Below are 19,572 nucleotides of genomic sequence, written 5' to 3'. Positions count from 1 at the left end.
ACATTTTTACCAATTAATTTCCCAAACTTTTCCAAAACTTTTCCAAAATATTTAACCCAATTTCCAGGACTATATAACAATAATTCAGCTCAATAACAGGTCGCTTACTCCTATGCGCAATGCCCAAAGACAGGCAGTGTATGCCAGTGGTTCTCAAACCTTTCAGGCCGTGACCCCCGAAATAATCATGTTTTAACTGGGGACCCCGGCACCCTGAGGATGTAGATGTGAAAATAGCACATCTACATGCTCACAACGCCTCCTTTTGATACTGAATGAGATATTTGGACTCCCACACGGGAGAATAACCAGGTTCGAATCCCGGGTAAGACGTAAACATTACACATTACGGCCCTCTAAGCCGTTTGCATGCCTCTACATGGAAATAACGTTTCATTTGATTAATATGCAGCAACAGCAGTTCGTAGCTTGCAGATCTGCAGCTACTTGTGATGCTTTCGTGTGACACTGTAGAAAACAAACACACCAACCCAAAAGGTTTACCTGGACCAATCGGTCTGTGCCACCTGGCTGTCTCTTATTGGCCGAGAGGACTCCAGCAGGACTGACTCCAGTGATGAAGGGCAGACCCATCTTCATCAGTCTCTTCCTGTGCGCAGGGCTGTCAGCAGCATCACCACAGTTTAGTCAACCGTTCATTGTTATACACACAATTGTGATGAATGATATTTATAGGTTTTTGACACATTTTTCTTGGAACATTAATACAAAAATGTATAAAGATTATTAACCCATTTAGGACTAGAATTATTTAATGCTTTAACTATTGAAAAATAGCAGATATACAAGCTCGGCTGCAAGCTTCAAGTCTTTGAATATATATTTTTTAAAAGCGAACATTTTTAACTCAAATATTTGGTCCCTGGAACAACATATTTTGAGATCGGGAGTCTGCGGCCAAATACAAGGATTTAAAAGACCTTACTAGGGCCCAAGGTGGAGGGGCCTTAATTATTTTATACTTTGGCTATTAAAAAATAGCAGATCTTCAAGCTCACAGCACTTTTTTTTTTTTTTACAAGCTTGTAGATCTGCTATTCATCGTCAAAGAAAAGGTCCTTTTCACTTAAATGGAGCTCAGTTAGTCAGTTCTTGAGAGACTACTATGTCAGTGGTTCTCAAACCTTTTCATGTGAAGGACCCCCAAAATGATATTTATTTGGCCACGGACCCCCATCTCAAAATATTTAGTTCCAGGGACGCCCCCAGAAGCAAAATTTGAGTTACAAACGTTCACTTTGAAAATACATATATTTAAAGATGTGCACACATTTTCACGACTTTAAAAAAAATTGCAGATCTACAAGCTTGCAGCGTGGTACTCGGTGCCGCGCTGTGAGCTTGTATATCTGCTATTTTTTCACTGGTTAAAGCGTTCAATAATTCCAGGCCTAATTAAAGAATTCAATAATGGTTAAAGTGCAGGCATTGACACTAAGGCTTGCCCACCTGCCCCCGGCAGGTAAATAAAACATCAGGGCAGGTGAAGTTGGCTTTCAGGTTGCCCGACAGGGCAAGTGCTCATTTGAGAGGGGACACAAATGTCTATAAACACAACACAAGATATCTGTCTAAACACCTGAACGTGGCCAGTGCGCTGTGTCTTCTGGTCTGTGGAATGTAAAATAAGAGGACTATTTACCTACCTATAATGTGCTGTTTTTACTGTTGCTACATTTAAAAATATAAAATAACAAGTGTGAAACCATAGACATATTCAATCATAGCTAAAGTATTTGGTATTTGGATTTGGAGGTATTGAGGTATGACATATCGCACAGCCCCAGAAAGTAAAGAAATAAGTGTTAAATTGAGCGGTAATTAAAATCGTACCTGTCATTTTATAATGGACGATGTACTTTTCGGGCAAGTGGGCATTACCTTCGGGCAAGTAGAACATGACCTGTACTTGCCCGATGGGCAAGTGCCTCTGAGACCTTAGTGTCAACCCCTGAAGTGGTTCAAATCTAAAGCGACGCAGATTTGCGTTCAGGCCTAAATGTGTCACCCACCCGTCCACTCCGCTGCACTCCTCCTCCTCTCCAGCCGGCTGCTCCTCTGACTCCACGGCGCTGTCCATCCCAGAGTCCTCCTCTTCAAAGCCCCTCTGCCAGTCCTCCGTCCCCCCCTCCACCTTCTCCTCCTCTCTCCTCTCCTTCTTCCCCTCATCCTTCCCCCGGGTCTCCTTGTCTCCCTCAGCCTTGCGCTGCTGTGTGTCCTTGCATGGATTACAGACAAATGAAACAAATGAATGAATGGTTTATTTCGGTGCTTTAACACAAAGGTTCTCAACCTTTTCAGGGCCGCGAACCCTCAAAATAATCATGTTTTAAATGGGGACATGCTCACAACGCCTCGCAATGTTTGTTTGTTTACTGTTGAGTGAGAAAACAATGTTGCACATTAAGTTAATCATCTTGGGACCCCCCAAAATAATTTGGGGACCCTCCCCCCCCTGGGTTCCAACCCACAGGTTGAGAACCACTGTCCTACCTCTCTGGTCGCTGGCTGCTGCGGCGCGTTGGCGACCGAGGGGGCTGCGTTGGTCCGCGTGGGCGACGGGGCTGCTGTGCTGATGTAGGGGGGCCGGGGGGCTGCTGTGCTGCTTTCCATGGCTTGCAGGATATCCATGGCTGCTGGGCTGCTGTAAGGGGGCGGGGCCGTCGTGCTGCTCTCCATGGCTTGCAGGATGTCCATGGCTGCTGGAAAGCTGTAAGGGGGCGGGGGTGCTGTGTTGCTCGGGGGCAGCGGGGCGGTGTCGGTGGTGGTTCGGCGCCTCAGGATGGGCTCCGAGATGTTGACCTTGTAGGTAGTAGGGATGGCACGTTATCATCATTAACCCAGTTTAGGCCTAGAATTATTGAATGTTTTAACCAGTGAAAAATAGCAGATATACAAGCGGTGCCGCGCTGCGAGCTTGTAGATCTGCTATTTTTGGAAAAAGTCGTGAAAATGTGTGCAAATCTTTGACTATATGTATATTCCATTCACAAATGCGCATTTAGTTTATTCGATAAAGCCTCAAAATCCACCTCCTCCAAGCGGATACATTCTTTTGCGGATAATTAAGTTTATTCGCATTTTGAAGTGTTTCCATGAAAAGCTGTAAATGCACATTAAGAGGCTTTATGGAAACGCCACTTATGATGGCCTCCACTTGTTTTCTCACTTTAGGTGGATAGCTTATCAGTATCACCTAACATTTGCGGTGATAGGCTCTTCACCGCAGACTCTAATAAGGGCTTAATAGGGCAATAAGTGTAATAGTGTCATAAGTGTAATAGGGCAATAACATCTTACTGGTATCATCCCATCCCTACCTTGTAGTGGAGGCAGGCGTCGGGCCCCTGGCCCTTCAGGACCTTGCAGATGGGGGTGATGAGGTGGGAGCCGATCCAGTAGGCCTCGTTGAGGCGGTCCTGGCACATGGCCTGCACCACCTTCATCAGCACCTGGTTGCGCATGGCGGTGCTCTCCCAGCGGCAGTCCGTCACCACCTCCAGCCTCTTGGAGGCCGGGAGAGCCGGAGGAGGAGGAGGTGGGGGTGGTGGTGTTGGTTGTGGAGGCGGAGGAGGAGGCGGGGTTTCTTTAACTGGGGGATAAGAGTACAGTGGTGTCAAGCAGTGGTTCTCAACCTTTTCAGGCCGCAACCCCAAAGATAATCCCATTTTTACTGGGGACCCTGACGAGCACTAAGAGTTGAGGCATTACATTTTGTATAACACGGTTCTATTGTGAAAATAGCAGATCTACATGCTCACAACGCCTCGCGCTGCGAGGCGTTGTGAGCATGTAGATCGGCTGTTTTCACAATTTCTGACGCTAATATCTGACAACTTGGCCATTTTAGAGGTATCAAAAGTCCTTAAATTGTCACTTTAGAAATGTGCAGATATACCCTGAATACACTTAAACTTTATGTTGGTTTGTTTACTGTTCAGTGAGAAAACAATGTTGCAAATTAATCATCTGGAGACTCCCCAAAATAATTTGGGGACCCCCCTGGGGGTCCCGACCCACAGGTTGAGAATCACTAACTTAAAGGACAACCTTGTTTTTTTTACAACAAGGGTTCATATTTTAGATTAGTCATTAGATTAGTCATTAGAGAAAAGAAAAGATGAGTGTTGAATGTTTCCATTTTCTTCTTTCTATCATTTTAGTGATTTTAACTATTTTGATTTGAAGTGGCTAATTATGTGTTTTTAGACACAATAAGCCCATTTCCAAGATGCACCGCAACCTTTCAACCACTGAAATCAAAATACTAAAATCACTAAAATAGAAAGCAGAAAATGAAAACATTTTACCATGAGTGGTAAAATGTTTTCATTTACTGCTTTCTATTTTAGTGATTTTAGTATTTTTATAAAGGTGCCATGGCATTGGTCCGAAGGTTCATTAGTCCGAAGGTCCATTAGTCCGAATTTGTTAAGAATACTATGCCTAACTCTAACCCTAACCCTAACTAAATTCGCACTAATGAACCTTCGGACTAATGAACCTTCGGTCTTATGGGCAGTCCCCCTCATCTTTTCTTTTCTCTAATTACAATCTAAAATATGAACTTTGTATGAACCAAAGTTGTCCTTTAAGCAAAGAATGATTTTCCCACCACTGTAAAGCCCTTTGCACACAGGCGCGTTTATCCGTACGGATAAAACGGACAATTTCACTTTTTAAAAAGAAAACAATGATTCTCTACGACCTCATGCACACCGGATCCGAATTGGCCGTGCGACGAGTGGCTGCGGCCGTGCGTTTTTCTCTCGATCGAACCCAGTTCGATTCGTGGGTCTTGTCGCATGCGGTAAAAAACTCATCACTCCTTTCATGACTCTTTTTGGGATCCGCAGCGCCGATTCCGCACAGCATTGCACACCAAATCCAATGCGTTTAATTCATGCAGCAAACGAAAAAAACGCAACTGTCCTGTGTGCAAAGGGCTTTAGAGTGTCTGCTAAGAGAAGAAAGTGTTGTAAAACTGTAAAGAGAGTCAGTCCTCTTACCTTGTTGAGTCAAGGTAGGACATTTGGACATGATGGCCTCGGTGTGTTTCCTCTTGGCGGTGCTCTTGTCCGCTGCTGCTTTGGCCTCTTTAATCTTCCCTGCCGATGCTTTCACTTCTTTAGTCTTCACTACTGGTGATTTGTCCGGTTTGCTTTTCACGGCCGGTGCCTTCACTTCTTTAGTCTTCACCGCTGGCGTTTTGTCCAGTTTGCTCTTCACGGCCAAGACATTCACTTCTTTAATCCTCACAGCTGATGATGCTGATCCCTCGTCTTTTTTAGTCTTCACCGGCGATCCTTTGTCTGCTTTACTCTTCTTTAGGCCAGCGTTCTGGGACACACACAAACACACACACCCACACATTTAGTTTTAGTCTTTTGAATGAAGTTTAATTTTGTTTTATTCAACTAAATACCGTAAGAAAATACCTAAATAGTCTAAGATTTGGTGGGCCGGGATGTTGTCGCAATGGCTTATTTTACACTTGGTCAACAAGCTCACAAGGCGTCACTTGCAGATTGGCTATTTTCGGAACTCAACACCTGAGTGCAACCAAACATAAAAAAATACAAAAAATAAAAAGAATCTCTACTAGTGCCTCCCTAACATTTTAGTCAAGTTCTTATTTGTTGAAGAAATTGTCAATATATTCAGTCTTAGTTTGAGTCATCGTAGCTTTAGTTTTAATTTAGTTTTAGTCAGTGCAAAAAGGTAGTCGACAAAAAAATTTCGTCCTAGTTTTAGTCGACAAAATCAACACTAGGGATGGGACGATATGAACATTTCATATCATGATAATTGTGACCAAAGAAATCGCGATTTACGATACTATCGCGATAATCAAAATCCATTGATCTGGGGCGGAACATTTGAAGTACCTTTTATCAATTATAGAGGATTTAAGTGGTACCGGATATGCAGCTCAGCAAATAAAAGGTGAATTGATTCCAGTGCATGACGGAGGACGATATCACGATAAATTAAATCTCCACGATACGATTATCGAGTGTTTATCACGATAAACAATAATATTGCTTATTGTCCCATCCGTAATCAACACTAGTGTGGACAAGATATGGGGATGCTTACCTTGGCTGCAGCGATGGGGCTGTGATGTTGAGTTTTCCTGCCGCTGAACTCTCTGATTCGGGCACAGGTCATCCATTCTGGGGCGTCCTGCAACACAAATCAAACACCACTTTACAGGGATTCCATCACATAGATAATGGCCTCTGTGTCGACTCAAACTATGACTACAAATGTCCCGCGTCGACTGCCTTTTTTCACTGACAAACTACATGAAAAATAAGTTATGATGGCTGCACAGCTCACATATCGGCTATCTTCGGCATGCAAAAGTGAAAATCAGCCATTTCAATGCCATCACGGACTGCCCAAAAAAAATGTTTACTAAATCAACTGTAGATTTATTTAGACTGAAATCTTATCTATTTTGTCAACAAAAAATAGACAAAAAGTAAAACATTTCAGGTGACTAAAATATGATTTAGATTTAGTCACAGTCAAAAGGCTATGACTATGACTAAAACTACTCAAAATTTGCAGTCAAAATCAACACTGCTCTGGGCACCTCTGACCAGACAAAATGTGCCCACCGGTGAGGCTAAAAAGTCAGAAAACGTGTTGGTTCCTATAAATAAAACCTGAAACTTATCCTGGCAGTCACATTTAGGGTGAAAACTGTCACATTAGCCCCTGCAAATCCAACCCTGCCCAGAACAACCAGAAGGGGTCAGCAGTGAGGTATTCTTAGCACCACCACATTGTTCTTGTGAAGCACTCTTGTTATGTTCTTCATGGAGAAATCTTTAGTGTTTCTGCACATTGCACTGCATTTATATAATCATTTGTACGGCTACATTCACAAACTGCACACTGGAAAGGGAGCCCATGCCGTTAGTAGACTAGATATTGTGTTTTTATTTAGTTTAGTCCTAGTCCTTTTAATACATTTTCATTTAGTTTCAGTCTAGGTTTAGTAAACAGTCTAGGTTTTGATTTTTGTCGACAAAAACCAAGACTAAAACTAAAACATTTCAGATTACTAAACTGTGACTCAAAAGCTGAAAGGAACTTTAATCGAAAGATTATGACTAAAATCCACCCTAGATGGGGGTTCTTACCGAGGCAGACACTAGGAGGACCAGGTCCGGGGTGAAGAGGGGCTCGGGGTCCACGTGTCCAGGCTCCGGCCGCCACAGGGTTCTGATGCGCTGGGCTGGGCTGGAAACGCTCTCCTTCAGAACTACAGGGGGACCAGAGAGGAGACCCCTTTAAACCATGTGAACATGGAAATCCACCCATTGACCAGTAGCGGAAAATACTCAAATGTTTGACTTAAGCTGGAATGGAGATGAACTCTGTTACTCTGTTAAAAGTCCAGAATAGCAGATATACAAGTAGTTGTAGATCTGCTATTGCAGATCTGCCATTTTTGAAAGATCTGTGCAAGTCTTTTGAATATTTTTGACCCAATTCTAGAAATGTCTTCTAAATCCTTCTAAAGTTTTTGAAAAACAAAACTTTGCAAAAATCGCAGAGAGGCACTCGGAGCTTGAAGATCTGCTATTTTTCAATAGCTAAAGTATAAAATAATTTCATGCCCTGTTTAACCCTTAATGGTTAACCCACCATATGCCATCTTCATCCTCCTCTTCTTCTTCCTCTTGGAGGTCTTGGAGTCGGGGGTGTCGGTGTGGCTGGAGTCGGAGCCGTCCAGGTTCTTCAGCAGCACCACCTTCTGGCGGAGGCAGGTGCAGCCCAGCATGCAGTCCATCCGCCCACAGTGGGTCAGCCTGGAGGCGGGGGAGAGAGACACAGTTCATACATCTCAATCTCAGAGTTGATCTCGTCCACTAAATCTCTTATGGATAATGTCAGTCAACTACCTTTTTTTCCCTGACGAAGACAAAATAAAAAACGAAACAAAAACTAAGCTACGATGACAAAAACTAAGACTCAATGTATCAATGTATTGACCATTTTGTCAACAAATAAAAACTGGACTAAAATGCTATATACGGAGGGACTAGTGGAGAAGAGATCCAGTAGAACTAAAGGGTAATTTTATTGTCATTGCGCTCTGAAAATAGCAGATCTACAAGCTGCGACACGTTAAATAATAGATCAGCTGTTCAGCATGCAACCAAGTGTAAAAAAATAAATCAAATAATGAATAGCAGCGGTCCTACTTGTGGGTGTAGTTGAGGCTGCCACAGATGCAGCCCAGCCGGCAGTAGGAGTTGAGGCAGGGTGGAGCCCTGCGTTTGATCACCTGGATAGGAGCCGTGGGGTTCTCACTCACAAAACCCTGCAGAGACACACACATAGTGCTGTCACCATTATGATGTTTTACATGACGATAAACACCCAAGGAGCCAAACTCGTTCAGTAACGAGTTAAGGCCACTAGGTGTCACCATGCCAAAAGGAGTTGTCTCGTCCCTGAACGAGACAACGAAGGGTTAACTGTACGTGCAGCTGCCTGCCCTCTGAATGACCCGAGTCCATACGTCACCCCGTAGCAGAGGGAGAGAGAGAGAGAGAGAGAGAGAGAATGGCACGACCTGGCTACATTGATTTCCATTCTACTCTGAAACATAAAAAGGGCTTTATCTATGAATGAGGTGAAAAGATCGCCAGGGAAGCAGAGATCTGATTGTTTTCAGGGCGACACTTTACCACGATGGTCGGCTCCCGTTTGGATTTTAGTTTCGCGAGCTTTTGTAAACAAATGGGTTTTCTTCCTCAATCGTCAGTGGACACCCACGTGCACACGCACGAAGCTTCCGAGGCTCTTCAAAATAAAGCGTGAGTGAACGGCGGCAGCAGCAACAGCTAGAAATGTTATAAACCTGAGCAGCCCATGTGTTAAAAAGGTGGTGCCATAGTTTTGTACTTTTTCTGTTTTTCATGTGTCTAGGAGGTTGAAAGTTTGTTTTCTCTTGGAGGCTGCCACCTTGTGGTCAAAGGTGTCAGTTAAAAAACACACATATTTATTACATCACAGGATCAACTCCTCCCCTAATTACCATTCACCCAACACTGTGGGGTGTGGCTAACTTCAGCTGGGTCACCACCCACCATGACATCCATGCATACTTAACTCAGTTAGCGCCGGGCGACTTTACGAGCGACTAGTTCACTATGGCGTTTGGTGCCGAGCGACTCGGAGCGACTTTTATATAAAAGCATTGTTTAAGCTTTTAATATGTGTTTATAGACGGAGCGAAATGGTTAGCTTACCTCAGCTAATGTCCACACGTAAACCGTGAAAAAAAAGGATACGATTATGACGTCACCTTTAAACCAGGGCTTCCTGTTGACAACAGGCCTCTGCTAGCGTTAGCCTCAATGCAACCATCCGACCCTCACGTAGCTTCACTAGGTCGGATTTTGATTCTGAAACTTTCTGTGTGGCATCTATATACGTCCCGATGCCCATACCAATGGTGGTTTGAGACGATCAAGCACGAATTGAACAGTATTGAGCTGAAATGGTGACCGGCGGCCCGTCCATGTTAAGTCAATGAGGACCAAGTCAGCGTCTCATCCTGTTATGTGGATTTAAACAGGCTTAACATGGGACCATGTCAGTGTATGGTGTATGGTGGTCTCTAGTGGTCATCTGGTGGTATGGTATGGTGAACGTGCATTCGTTAAGGTGGTCTGGTTAAGGTGGTCTGGGGGGATACAAAATAGCTATTTCCTGGCGTTATAAGCGCACATTCATATTCATATTTTGGAAATCTGGCCCTGTATGAGTTAATGAACTGGGGGTGTGGCCACATAAAAACCCAATTTTAACTCTTTCTGTATACTTTTTTTGGAAGAAATCTTCCTCCTAGTATAATCATAATACCTGATAATCATGTTTTATACCCTTTATACTGACAGCTGTCGTACTGAGGAATGTTTGTCTGAATGTCGTACTAACGAACCAGACCAACACATTCTAAAGTACTCTGATGATACAGTTTTAATTTCACTCGTAGATATTTCCAGTGATCCTGGACTGCACCAACTCAGAGTGAATAAGGTGGTTGAATGGAGTGATAACAACGCTCTCATCATTAACAGTTTGCCAGCCGAAATAGAATGGTTGTTGGTAGATTAGCCGTGACATTTCTATTATTGTATTATGATCTGAGACATAATATTATGTTTATAAACATGAGCCCGCCACCCCTCCTTCTTGAACCGCGCCGTTGTTTTTTTCTTTTTTTTTCCAATCCCCCGGTCATTTGCTCACCATGAATATCTGGATCTCCATCGGGATAAAGTGGAGGTTTAGGCCGAGGCATCATCTCCCCGTGCGTTTCGCGTGCGCGATCCGTGTGCATATAATCCAAGCATATGGTCCAGGTATGACTGAACGGTCGATGTGAGCATTTTGTCTAGCTTAGCCCTATGCACTACAGCTATGCTAATGTAATCGTCTAAACAGTAAACGGACGGCAGCAAGGAGCCTCTGAGAAGGAAAGGACCTGACGTCACTTCTGCTTCATGTCAGAGCAGCCATGAGCTATCGATGGACGAGCAGTGACTAGGGAAGGTTAGATGATCGCCGATTTTCGGATATAAATCATTTATTTCGGTTTTAATGACAAAGTGCGGTAAAAGACGGCGCGGCTGAGACTCCTTGCTCAGATGTCCGATATTTTACTTTTGCATGCCGAAGATAGCCGATATGTGAGCTGTGCAGCCATCATAACTTATTTTTCATGTAGTTTGTCAGTGAAAAAAGGCAGTATATGTTTTAATATTAAGGGGCTCCCCGTGGCTTGGAAAGGGTTTTAACACTAAAAAGACAGAAGAGATTGTTTTTGGTGCACCACTAGATGCACACAGATCTCCAGGGCTGCCAAGTCTCACGCTTTGAGCGTGAGAGTCACGCAATTTAACCTCTTCTCACGCCACACGCCACACATGTCATTTCTCACGCAATTTTACAGCCATCCCACAGACCTCTCCCGAAAGTTGCGGGGGTTTTCTCACTCGGTAAAAGTCGCACGGAGAATTCTAAGCGCAGTGAATGCAGCTGCTCTGCTCCTCCACTCTCTCTCCCCTCTACACATACACACATGCAGGCGACGGAGCGAGAGAGAGAGAGAGCCCTACAGACGGCGGCTTTCTCGCTTCGATCTGCGGGGCCGTGGATCGCGCCGCCCCCGCGGTGGAGAAACACACTCGTTCCGCGAGTAAACGCCGGGCAATATTTCACAAAGATGACCACAATCCAGCTCTTGCCTCCCCGGCGCGAGCGCATGCACGAAAGAGCCCACGCGCAATAATTTCATGGGTTAGTTAGCCTACTATATCCACTTGTCTTGAACCCTAATATCCCCATATTCTGAGGAGGGCTTTAGAAGAGATAGGGAGGTTTGCACCACTAGGCCTACTAGTCTAGTCTACTACTCTACTAGAGGGAAGAATCCCAGTAGCCCAGTGGTTCTCAACCTGTGGGTCGGGACCCCCAGGGGTCCCCAAATTATTTTGTGGAGGTCGCCATGATTAACTTAATGTGAAACATTGTTTTCTCACTCAACAGTAAACAAACCAACATAAAGTTTAAGTGTATAGAGGGTATCTGCACATTTCTAAAGTGACAAAATAGCTCTAAAATGACAAATTAAACATTGGCCAAATTGTCAAGTATTAGAGGCAGACATTGTGAAAATAGTAGATCTACATGCTCACATGTCTATTTTCACAGTAGAACCGTGTTATAGCCTACAAAATGTTGCCTGAACGCTTATAGGGTGGAGGGGTCCCCAGTTAAAATATGATTATTTGGGGCGCAGTCTGAAAAGGTTGAGAACCACTAGCCTACTGATGAGAGACAGTCTCATCAGTACTAGTAGTACTGTATTCAGTATTAGTAGTTTTACTAATAAATGTATATTTATTGGTCATTCTTGTTGCAAGTTTATTTCTACTTGTGCTGGTCACTCAGTTTGAATGCTTTATAAGCATGAGGTAGTGACCCCGTCTGCGCCAACCAACTTAACTCATACAGTGCCAGGCGACTTTTAGAGCAACTTTCTCACTATGGAGTTCCCTGCCAAGCGACTTTGGGCGACTTTTACTTGGACCCAATTAAATCTAGTAAACATGATTTCAATCGCGATTTTGCATGTTCCACCCCCCATACAACCCCATCTTTCAAACATGGCAGCCATTTTTGTTTACATCTGAAGAAAACATTATGGCTGATAAATCATGAATGCCTGAACGGATTTCCAATCTTTTTTTTTTGTTTGAAAGCTGTGAACAGCCTGCACAAACATGGTGCATGATCTGTGCATGGGCGTGCATGATCTGTGCACTATAAATTACATGGGAGTCTATGGAGGCTTCTGGCACTAGTGCCACTCGAGGGGCATTTTAAATTGGCAGTAAGTGAGTTAAGCCCCACACGCCACGAAATCGCTCTAAATCGATGTTAAAAAGGCCAAAAGATTTCGCGCCCCCGGCCGGGGGCACATCCCCCCCCCTGAAAAATGTCTCACTCTTAAAAATTTCTGGAACTTGGCAGCCCTGGATCTCCCATTACTATTCATGGTGAACAGATCAACCAGGTATGTTCGTATACATACCTCGGAGTAGTAATAGAGTAGACCATCTTTTGTCATGGAAAGATCAGATTGAGTCTGTGTGTAAGAAAACAAAGCAAATAATCCTTCGCCGTTTAAGATCTTTTGGTGCTAGTAGACAGATTCTTCTTATGTTTTTCACGTCTGTCATTATGAGTGTTCTTCAGTACTGTAGTACCACCTGGTATGGATGCTTGTCTGCAGCCCTTAAAAACTCAGTCGGTGCAGTATATAAAGTGGGACCTCTTATATTGCCGTTTCGCCAACAAAGGGTTAAAAAAATAGTGTGCACGCTGGTGCACACATTTGTGCACAGATCATGCACTATGCATGTGCATGCTTTTCACAGCTTTCAAACAAAAAAATCCGCTTGGAAATCCGTTCAGGCATTCAGGAGAAAGGAGCCCTTATGTTTTCTTCAAATGTAAACAAACATGGCTGCCATGTTTGAAAGATGGGGTTGGTATGGGGGTTAAACATGCAATTTCGCGATCGCGATCATGCCTAGTACATTGTTGGAGGTCCAATTTATTTATATTTTTTTCAAAATTCTTTTTTTGAAAAAAAAAAAAAAAAAATGTATTATAAAAAAAAAAAAGACGTCTGGCAGGGAAGGCCATAGTTAAAAAGACGTTTTTATTATAGAAAAGTGGTATGAGTTAACTCACTCACTGCCATGGACGTATATTGACAGGTTTTTTTTATAAGCCCTCATGGCCATGGCCTTATATTGACAGATTATTACTTTTGCCCACTGGGGGGCACTGTTGACTAAGCCATGCACTAGGCTTTGACTCCCTTAGACCCATTTTAAATTATATCACTTAGCTTACCTTTAAGTAATGAGGCCTAGAATTATTGAACGCTTTAACTTGATAAATAGCAGATATACAAGCTCACCGAGTGCCGCGCTGCGAGCTTGTAGATCTGCTATTTTTGAAAGAGACGTGAAAATGTGTGCAAATCTTTGAATATAATGTATTTTTTAAGTGAACGTTTGTAACTCAAATTTAGCTTCTGGGGGGTCCCTGGAACTAAATATTTTGAGATGGGGGGTCCGTGGCCAAATACTTATCATTTTGGGGGTCCTTCACATGAAAAGTTTTGAGAACCTCTGACATAGTAGTCTCTCAAGAACAGACTAACTGAGCTCCTGTTAAGTGAAAAGATGGCTGGCCAGATTGCTGACATAGAAACATAGGGTTTTCAAAAAACCTTAGAAGGATTCAAAAGACACTTATAGAATCGGGTCAAAATTCAAATTTTCACGATTTTTCAAAAATAGCAGATGTACAAGCTCGAGTGCCGTGCTGTGAGCTTGTATATCTGCTATTTTTCAATAGTTAAAGCATAAAATAATGATACACAATAATGTGTACCCGCTCTAAATGGGGTTAAGTAACATACATGGTTACTTTCCAGCACTGCAGTGGACCTACCACTAATGTGAAGAGTGACGTCAGGGATATGGCTGCTCTCTCTGCGGTGATGCACGTCCTGGGCCGTCCCTCCCAGATGACCCCGTCTTCCAGGTCCTTCTGTTTCAGCAGGGCTTTGGTCACCAGGGGCGCCGCCTCCTCGTCTTCTCCGTCCGGTTTCGGCTCGGTGGAAACGGAGTCCAGCTCGGTGTCCGACTCCAGAGGTGCCATGTCCTCCGCCGGGAGGCCCTGGATTTGGGGCGACGGCTTGTTTCTCGGTTTCTTTTTCCTTTTCGAGAAGGTGTCCCAGTCCAGAGGGGCCAGTTCGTCGGAAAGCTCCATTGGATCCTGGGTTTTGGACAAGGACCTGGTTTTTAGTTTCTGTTCGTTGTCTAAGGAGGGGTCCCACTCCAAAGGCGCCATTTCATCAGAAACCGCCATTAGATCCTCGATTTTGGACAGCGACTTGTTTTTGAGTTTCTTGATGTTTTCGAAGATGGGGTCCCTCGGCAAGTGAGTTATGGGTGCCGTGTTATTGAACTGGAACGGATCCTTCGCTGGTTTGGTTGGCTTCAGGTGAGCGTAAGACTTCACGTGAGACCAGTTCCTGGACCCGAATACCTTCTTCTTTAGTTTAAGGACATGATCCCACTCCTTAAAGGACTTGAATTTATCTTTCTTCAGTCTAAGGACGTGATCCCTTTCCTTGGGCGCGACGCTGGATACCGTGAAGTTGTACAGTGACGCAATTCCCTGCGTCTTGTTGTTACCGACGAAAGAGGGAAGCTTGGCGACGCCTGGGCCAGGAGGAGTAGGCGTAACGGGCGCTGCGGCGGGTGCCAACGCCACGGTTCCTGCACTTCCCGCTTTGCGCACCTTCTGGTTAGAATCTAGCGCTTTATCCTGCCTCTTCTGCCACTTCGTCTTCTTCAACTTGTTGGGCCCCATCAGCATCATGGGGGGCAGCCTGGGCCTCTTGGACGGGGGCACGAACCCGGAGATGAGCGCGGAGGAGGTGGGCGAGGTGGGAGGCTGCATCTTCTTCTTGAGGACGCTGTCCAGCGTGCGCACGTAGCTGGTGCTCTTGACGGGGAGCTCGTAGGCCACGGGTTCGAGCGCGGCGGCGGCGGCGGCCTGGGAGAAGCTGGAGGCCCGCTCGTCGATCAGCTTGGCCTCGTTCTCCAGGTACTCGTCCAGCATGTCGCTGCAGAATGCCGCCAGGTGATTCTTGCTGGGAGCGTCCGAGGCTGGCGGAGCCGCCGCAGCTAGAGTAACACATGGAGCAGTGATGTCGTTATAGGGAGGGACGATAGTCGCTATTCTTGTGTATCTCGATGAAAGATTATAATGGTATCATGCAGATTTTAATATATCGTGAAAATGTTGTCCGTCATGCACTAGGAATTTTGTTTTGTTGAGCTGCCAAGTCAATGCCACTGAAACCCTCTATGCTTGATAAAAACACGACTTTGGGATATGCCATTATTTCACACTACACTAATCGATTCGCCAGAAAATAGCCGATCTACAAGTTCACAACCCGTTTCCAAGTTATTTCTGACCATTTGAAGAGCAGCATTTCCATTATGCTTGAGTAAATGATTTACTCCACGGCATGCAAACAGAGAGATAACGTATATGGAGCAAATAGTTAGGGATTTAGAATATTAATTTGAATTATAATTTATTTACTCTGATGATGTCTTATTATAGAATTCTCCCTAGAAAGTGAGAACTGACAGAAGGACAACAAAGTTTGACTAAAAAACTAACACAGCAGGTAACTCAAAACGTCAAAAGGTAAGAGAGCCTATATGGATAAAATTACCTTCAGGTACAGATGAAGGGGTTGGGACGGGAGAGGATTCGGAGGGAGGGAACTTGTCTCTCCAACCTTTTATCTGGGTGACGTCTGTCGTTTTCCCCGTTCTAGAGATGAAGGCGGCCGAAACACCTGGAGGACAAGTGATACTTGCTGATCAGCCTTATCACTAGTTTAGTCAAGTATTTGGTCATTAAAACAGAAAAAAAAAACATATTTGATTCTAATATGATCAGATTGGTAAATCTGTAAATATGGTACCCTTGAGTTTGTTTTCCTGGATAGTGCATGACAGTTGTATACGTAGTATACTGTTGTTCTGTATTGACGGTGCTTCTTGTTTTCCTACTCTTGCCTTGTATTGCTGCATACGACGGTACTTTCTTTCCAGTACTCACTCTTTACCTGTAACTCTTAACTAATGTGCTGCCCGCAGGATCAATACAGGTATCCATCTATGAAGCTACAGGACGTACCTTGAGACAAGGGCAGTGTCTCAGTCATCTCTTCCAGAGGGGTTCCTGGTGGAGGGATTGGTAGACGAACTCCCAGCCATTGCAGGTCGATGGTCAGCATGGGATCCAGCAAGTTCAGCTTCAAGCCAACTTTTTTATGCACCAAGAACAAAGAAAGGCATAAGGGCGGTGGTGTGTTCACGGAGCCTCGAAAATAAGGTTAGAACACTGAAAAACCCCGGCAGAAACTACAGAATTAAATAATGATATCCCCGGCAATAGATGTTTTAAATAGATATAGACTAAAACAGCTAGCTAGGTAATATGTAGGTTTTGGTTTTGATTTGGAGCATAATTTCATGTTTGTTTGTTTGTTTTTCCAATGTGAGTGTGTAAACACAGGGGGAATCCAAAATATTGATCTGAAGGGTTGAATTGTTTTGAGATACGGTACACAAAGGGCTAGGTTTTTACAACACAACACTTTTTCGACCATGGAATTATAATGTATCTATGACGATGTTATAAATACATCATGGTCGATTATGTTATATAACTTTGACTGATTATCTTTATTTCATTTGTAGTTTCTTGTAATGTATTGTCCTTTTAACCACGTTTGCAAGGGTTTTCTTTATACTCAAGATACAGTTTTAATATATGTAGGGTTATGTAGGGTATCAGATAGTATCTGTAGAATGTGTTAATTGTGAATTATATGCTGAGCCATGAAACAGTTGGTAAACTATTGTAATGAAGCTGTTTGTGTCTTGTATATTAGATCTACTACAACTCAATAAAATCGTTGCTTTCGGGGAGAAACCTCCCATCTCCATGTTTTTTTTTTACTGATGTAAAAATATATAGATACTGTGTACCGCTTTGTGTGATTTTCGGCCAAAATCTGTAAGAGCAGTGTCCAAAAATGTGTTTTGCAAAAATCGGCCTGATGGTGGCGCTAGAGGAGGGCCATGTGAGAAATCAGGGTGGCAAAGATAAGAGTAGGGCAAAAGTGTGACGTGACGTGATGGACAGACTGACTGACAGACACACAGACTGACTGACAGACACACAGACTGACTGACAGCCGGTGGAGGTTTTGATAGTAACTGTGACCTGACGGTCGCATTCATACTATAGCATCACACAAAAGCATCAAAAGTAACAGCTCCACAAGCTCAAAACACTGGACCGAAGCTACATGTTTTGAGCTTGTAGATCTGCTACTTTTGTTATTTTCTCATTTTAATCCTGGCAGGTTTCGGACACATGAGGTTTCCGCACAACAGAGTCTGATATAACACCAGTAAGACGCTTAAGGGAAAATTCATTTGTGTGATTCGAGTTGCGGTTGGTTGTTTAAGTTGGACAAAATGTGGACAAAATATTTTCCCAAATATGGATATCACTGACGTCTGAAATCATAGATGTCTTATGTTATAGACCACATGAGACTCACACAATATGTCCATATATGAGCATTTCAATGATGACATCAGGGATCTCCATATACGGTCGCAATTATGGTGCAATTTGGTGTTCAAATTGTACTGTACTTTTACTTCTACTCTTCACTACATCTCAGAGGCAAATATTATACTTTTACCACAATTATTTGAAAACTTTATTTACTATTTAGATTATGATTATTATTACAAAACAACCACTTACCACTCCCACTCTATATATATACACACAGTACATTTTGAAAATAGCCAAAAAGCTCACAATGCGCCACATCACAGTTTGTAGATCTTCCATTTTCAAAGATATTTTATACATTTGAAAAGTTGTGAAATCAAATGGAACATTGTGCATAATAAGTACTTCTTACTTTTGGTACCAATACTTTTGTACTTTGACTCAAGTAAAACTTTCACTTTTAACAGAGTATTCCTACATTGCCAAATTGATACTTGATATACTTAAGAAATGTGAATACTTTTTCCACCACTGGTGGTTGGCCTTGTTTATAATAACGTTGTGTGCAGTTAGTTTATGAGTGCACAAGTAGACAACCCAATAACTCGTATAATGTTTCAAATGAGAGCGTACCTTCTTGTAACACAGGATGTATGACCTGCCTGTGTTTCATCATCTTCAGATCTCTCAACAAAAGCTGCTCCAAGACCACTATTCTCTCCTCTAGGGTCTCTGGAGGTTCAACTGGGCAAAGCAGATTCTTGAAATCAATTCCTGTCACGTAATTATACTCATAAGATCATAATGTATTTGTACTCCTAATAGACCAGGGTTCCCCAATTAGTTTTCCCCAAGGGCCGAATTATGTCTAGGGTACCAAGCCGAGGGCCACAACATTGCAGGGGGCGACGGTGGCGTTCCCACTACTCCAGCGTCAGTTTTCTTCGTGGTCGGGTGAAAATCTTTTTTATCCAAAACCGTTCGTTTTGAATTTATCATTTTAAAAATGATTTAAACTAGTGAAAACAGCCGATCTACAAGCACAGCGGTGCGAGGCGTTGTGTGCTTGTAGATCGGCTGTTTTCACTACTTTTGTGCGACGGCCTTGTATGATTTGCGAAAGAACGTACAAATTTGGAGATAGGAGATTTCCACCCGACAACGACGATATACTAGTGTTGTTGCTGCTCTTATACCACCATTATTACTGGGGTTGGTGTGGGCCAGACAGTAGCCCCCCGGCGGGCCGCAAATGGCCCGCGGGCCGCCTATTGGGGAACCCTGTAATAGACCATATTTACACGGTGTCCATTTTGCCATTAAATTAATTAAATGCCACCCTGTTGCCGCCCCGGTTTTTCTATGCAAAATGCAAACATGGCTGCTTGGTGAATATGGTCTATAAACAATATCTCATATACTATTTTATTTTCGTCACACAACAATGTAAACCATATGGTTTACAATCAATCGCCATGTAAACATTATTATTACAACTATGTTGTGTACCTTTCACAGTGGCATCAGGGGATGCCAGAGGCTGAGGTTGATGAGGTTGTGCAGTTACCTCAGCAGACTCGGGGGCATCCCCAAGGTGACGTTTAAGTGCTTCCTGAAATATGAGGCTTGTATTTACTTTCAATGAACGAGTTAAGTTTAGACTGTGAAAAAATGTATTACATATGACAATCAAATCATAGATAACTTGATAATGTATTAGAATAGCTCAAATGTGATAATGCAAAATGTTAAATCCCAGAGTTCACACCAATAATACTGCTAAGCTGCCGTTTAACAGTATGAAACACA

General features: G+C 43.4%; 1 protein-coding gene across 1 annotated transcript in view; it reads right to left on the bottom strand.

Moving 5' to 3' along the window:
* The window catches only part of mgaa (MAX dimerization protein MGA a), a gene marked incomplete at its 3' end in the record, with an annotated part of 28,629 nt that overhangs the window by 221 nt on the left and 8,836 nt on the right, over positions 1-19,572 (bottom strand). The window contains exons 4-17 of the mRNA XM_080750820.1: positions 19,273-19,375; positions 18,397-18,507; positions 16,363-16,491; positions 15,893-16,018; positions 14,086-15,329; positions 8,244-8,362; positions 7,684-7,847; positions 7,176-7,297; positions 6,121-6,207; positions 5,031-5,361; positions 3,342-3,613; positions 2,515-2,823; positions 2,034-2,239; positions 505-622 (exon numbers count right to left, since the gene is read on the bottom strand). Coding sequence (XP_080606946.1) covers positions 505-622; positions 2,034-2,239; positions 2,515-2,823; positions 3,342-3,613; positions 5,031-5,361; positions 6,121-6,207; positions 7,176-7,297; positions 7,684-7,847; positions 8,244-8,362; positions 14,086-15,329; positions 15,893-16,018; positions 16,363-16,491; positions 18,397-18,507; positions 19,273-19,375 — 3,441 coding nt within the window. The remainder of the gene's footprint in view (positions 1-504; positions 623-2,033; positions 2,240-2,514; positions 2,824-3,341; positions 3,614-5,030; positions 5,362-6,120; positions 6,208-7,175; positions 7,298-7,683; positions 7,848-8,243; positions 8,363-14,085; positions 15,330-15,892; positions 16,019-16,362; positions 16,492-18,396; positions 18,508-19,272; positions 19,376-19,572) is intronic.

This window comes from Nannobrachium achirus (genome assembly GCF_963921795.1).
Source record: "Nannobrachium achirus genome assembly, chromosome: 20".
NCBI lineage: Eukaryota > Metazoa > Chordata > Actinopteri > Myctophiformes > Myctophidae > Nannobrachium > Nannobrachium achirus.
The sequence above is the reverse complement of the archived record's forward strand: the minus strand, read 5'-3'. Positions and strand labels throughout refer to the sequence as shown.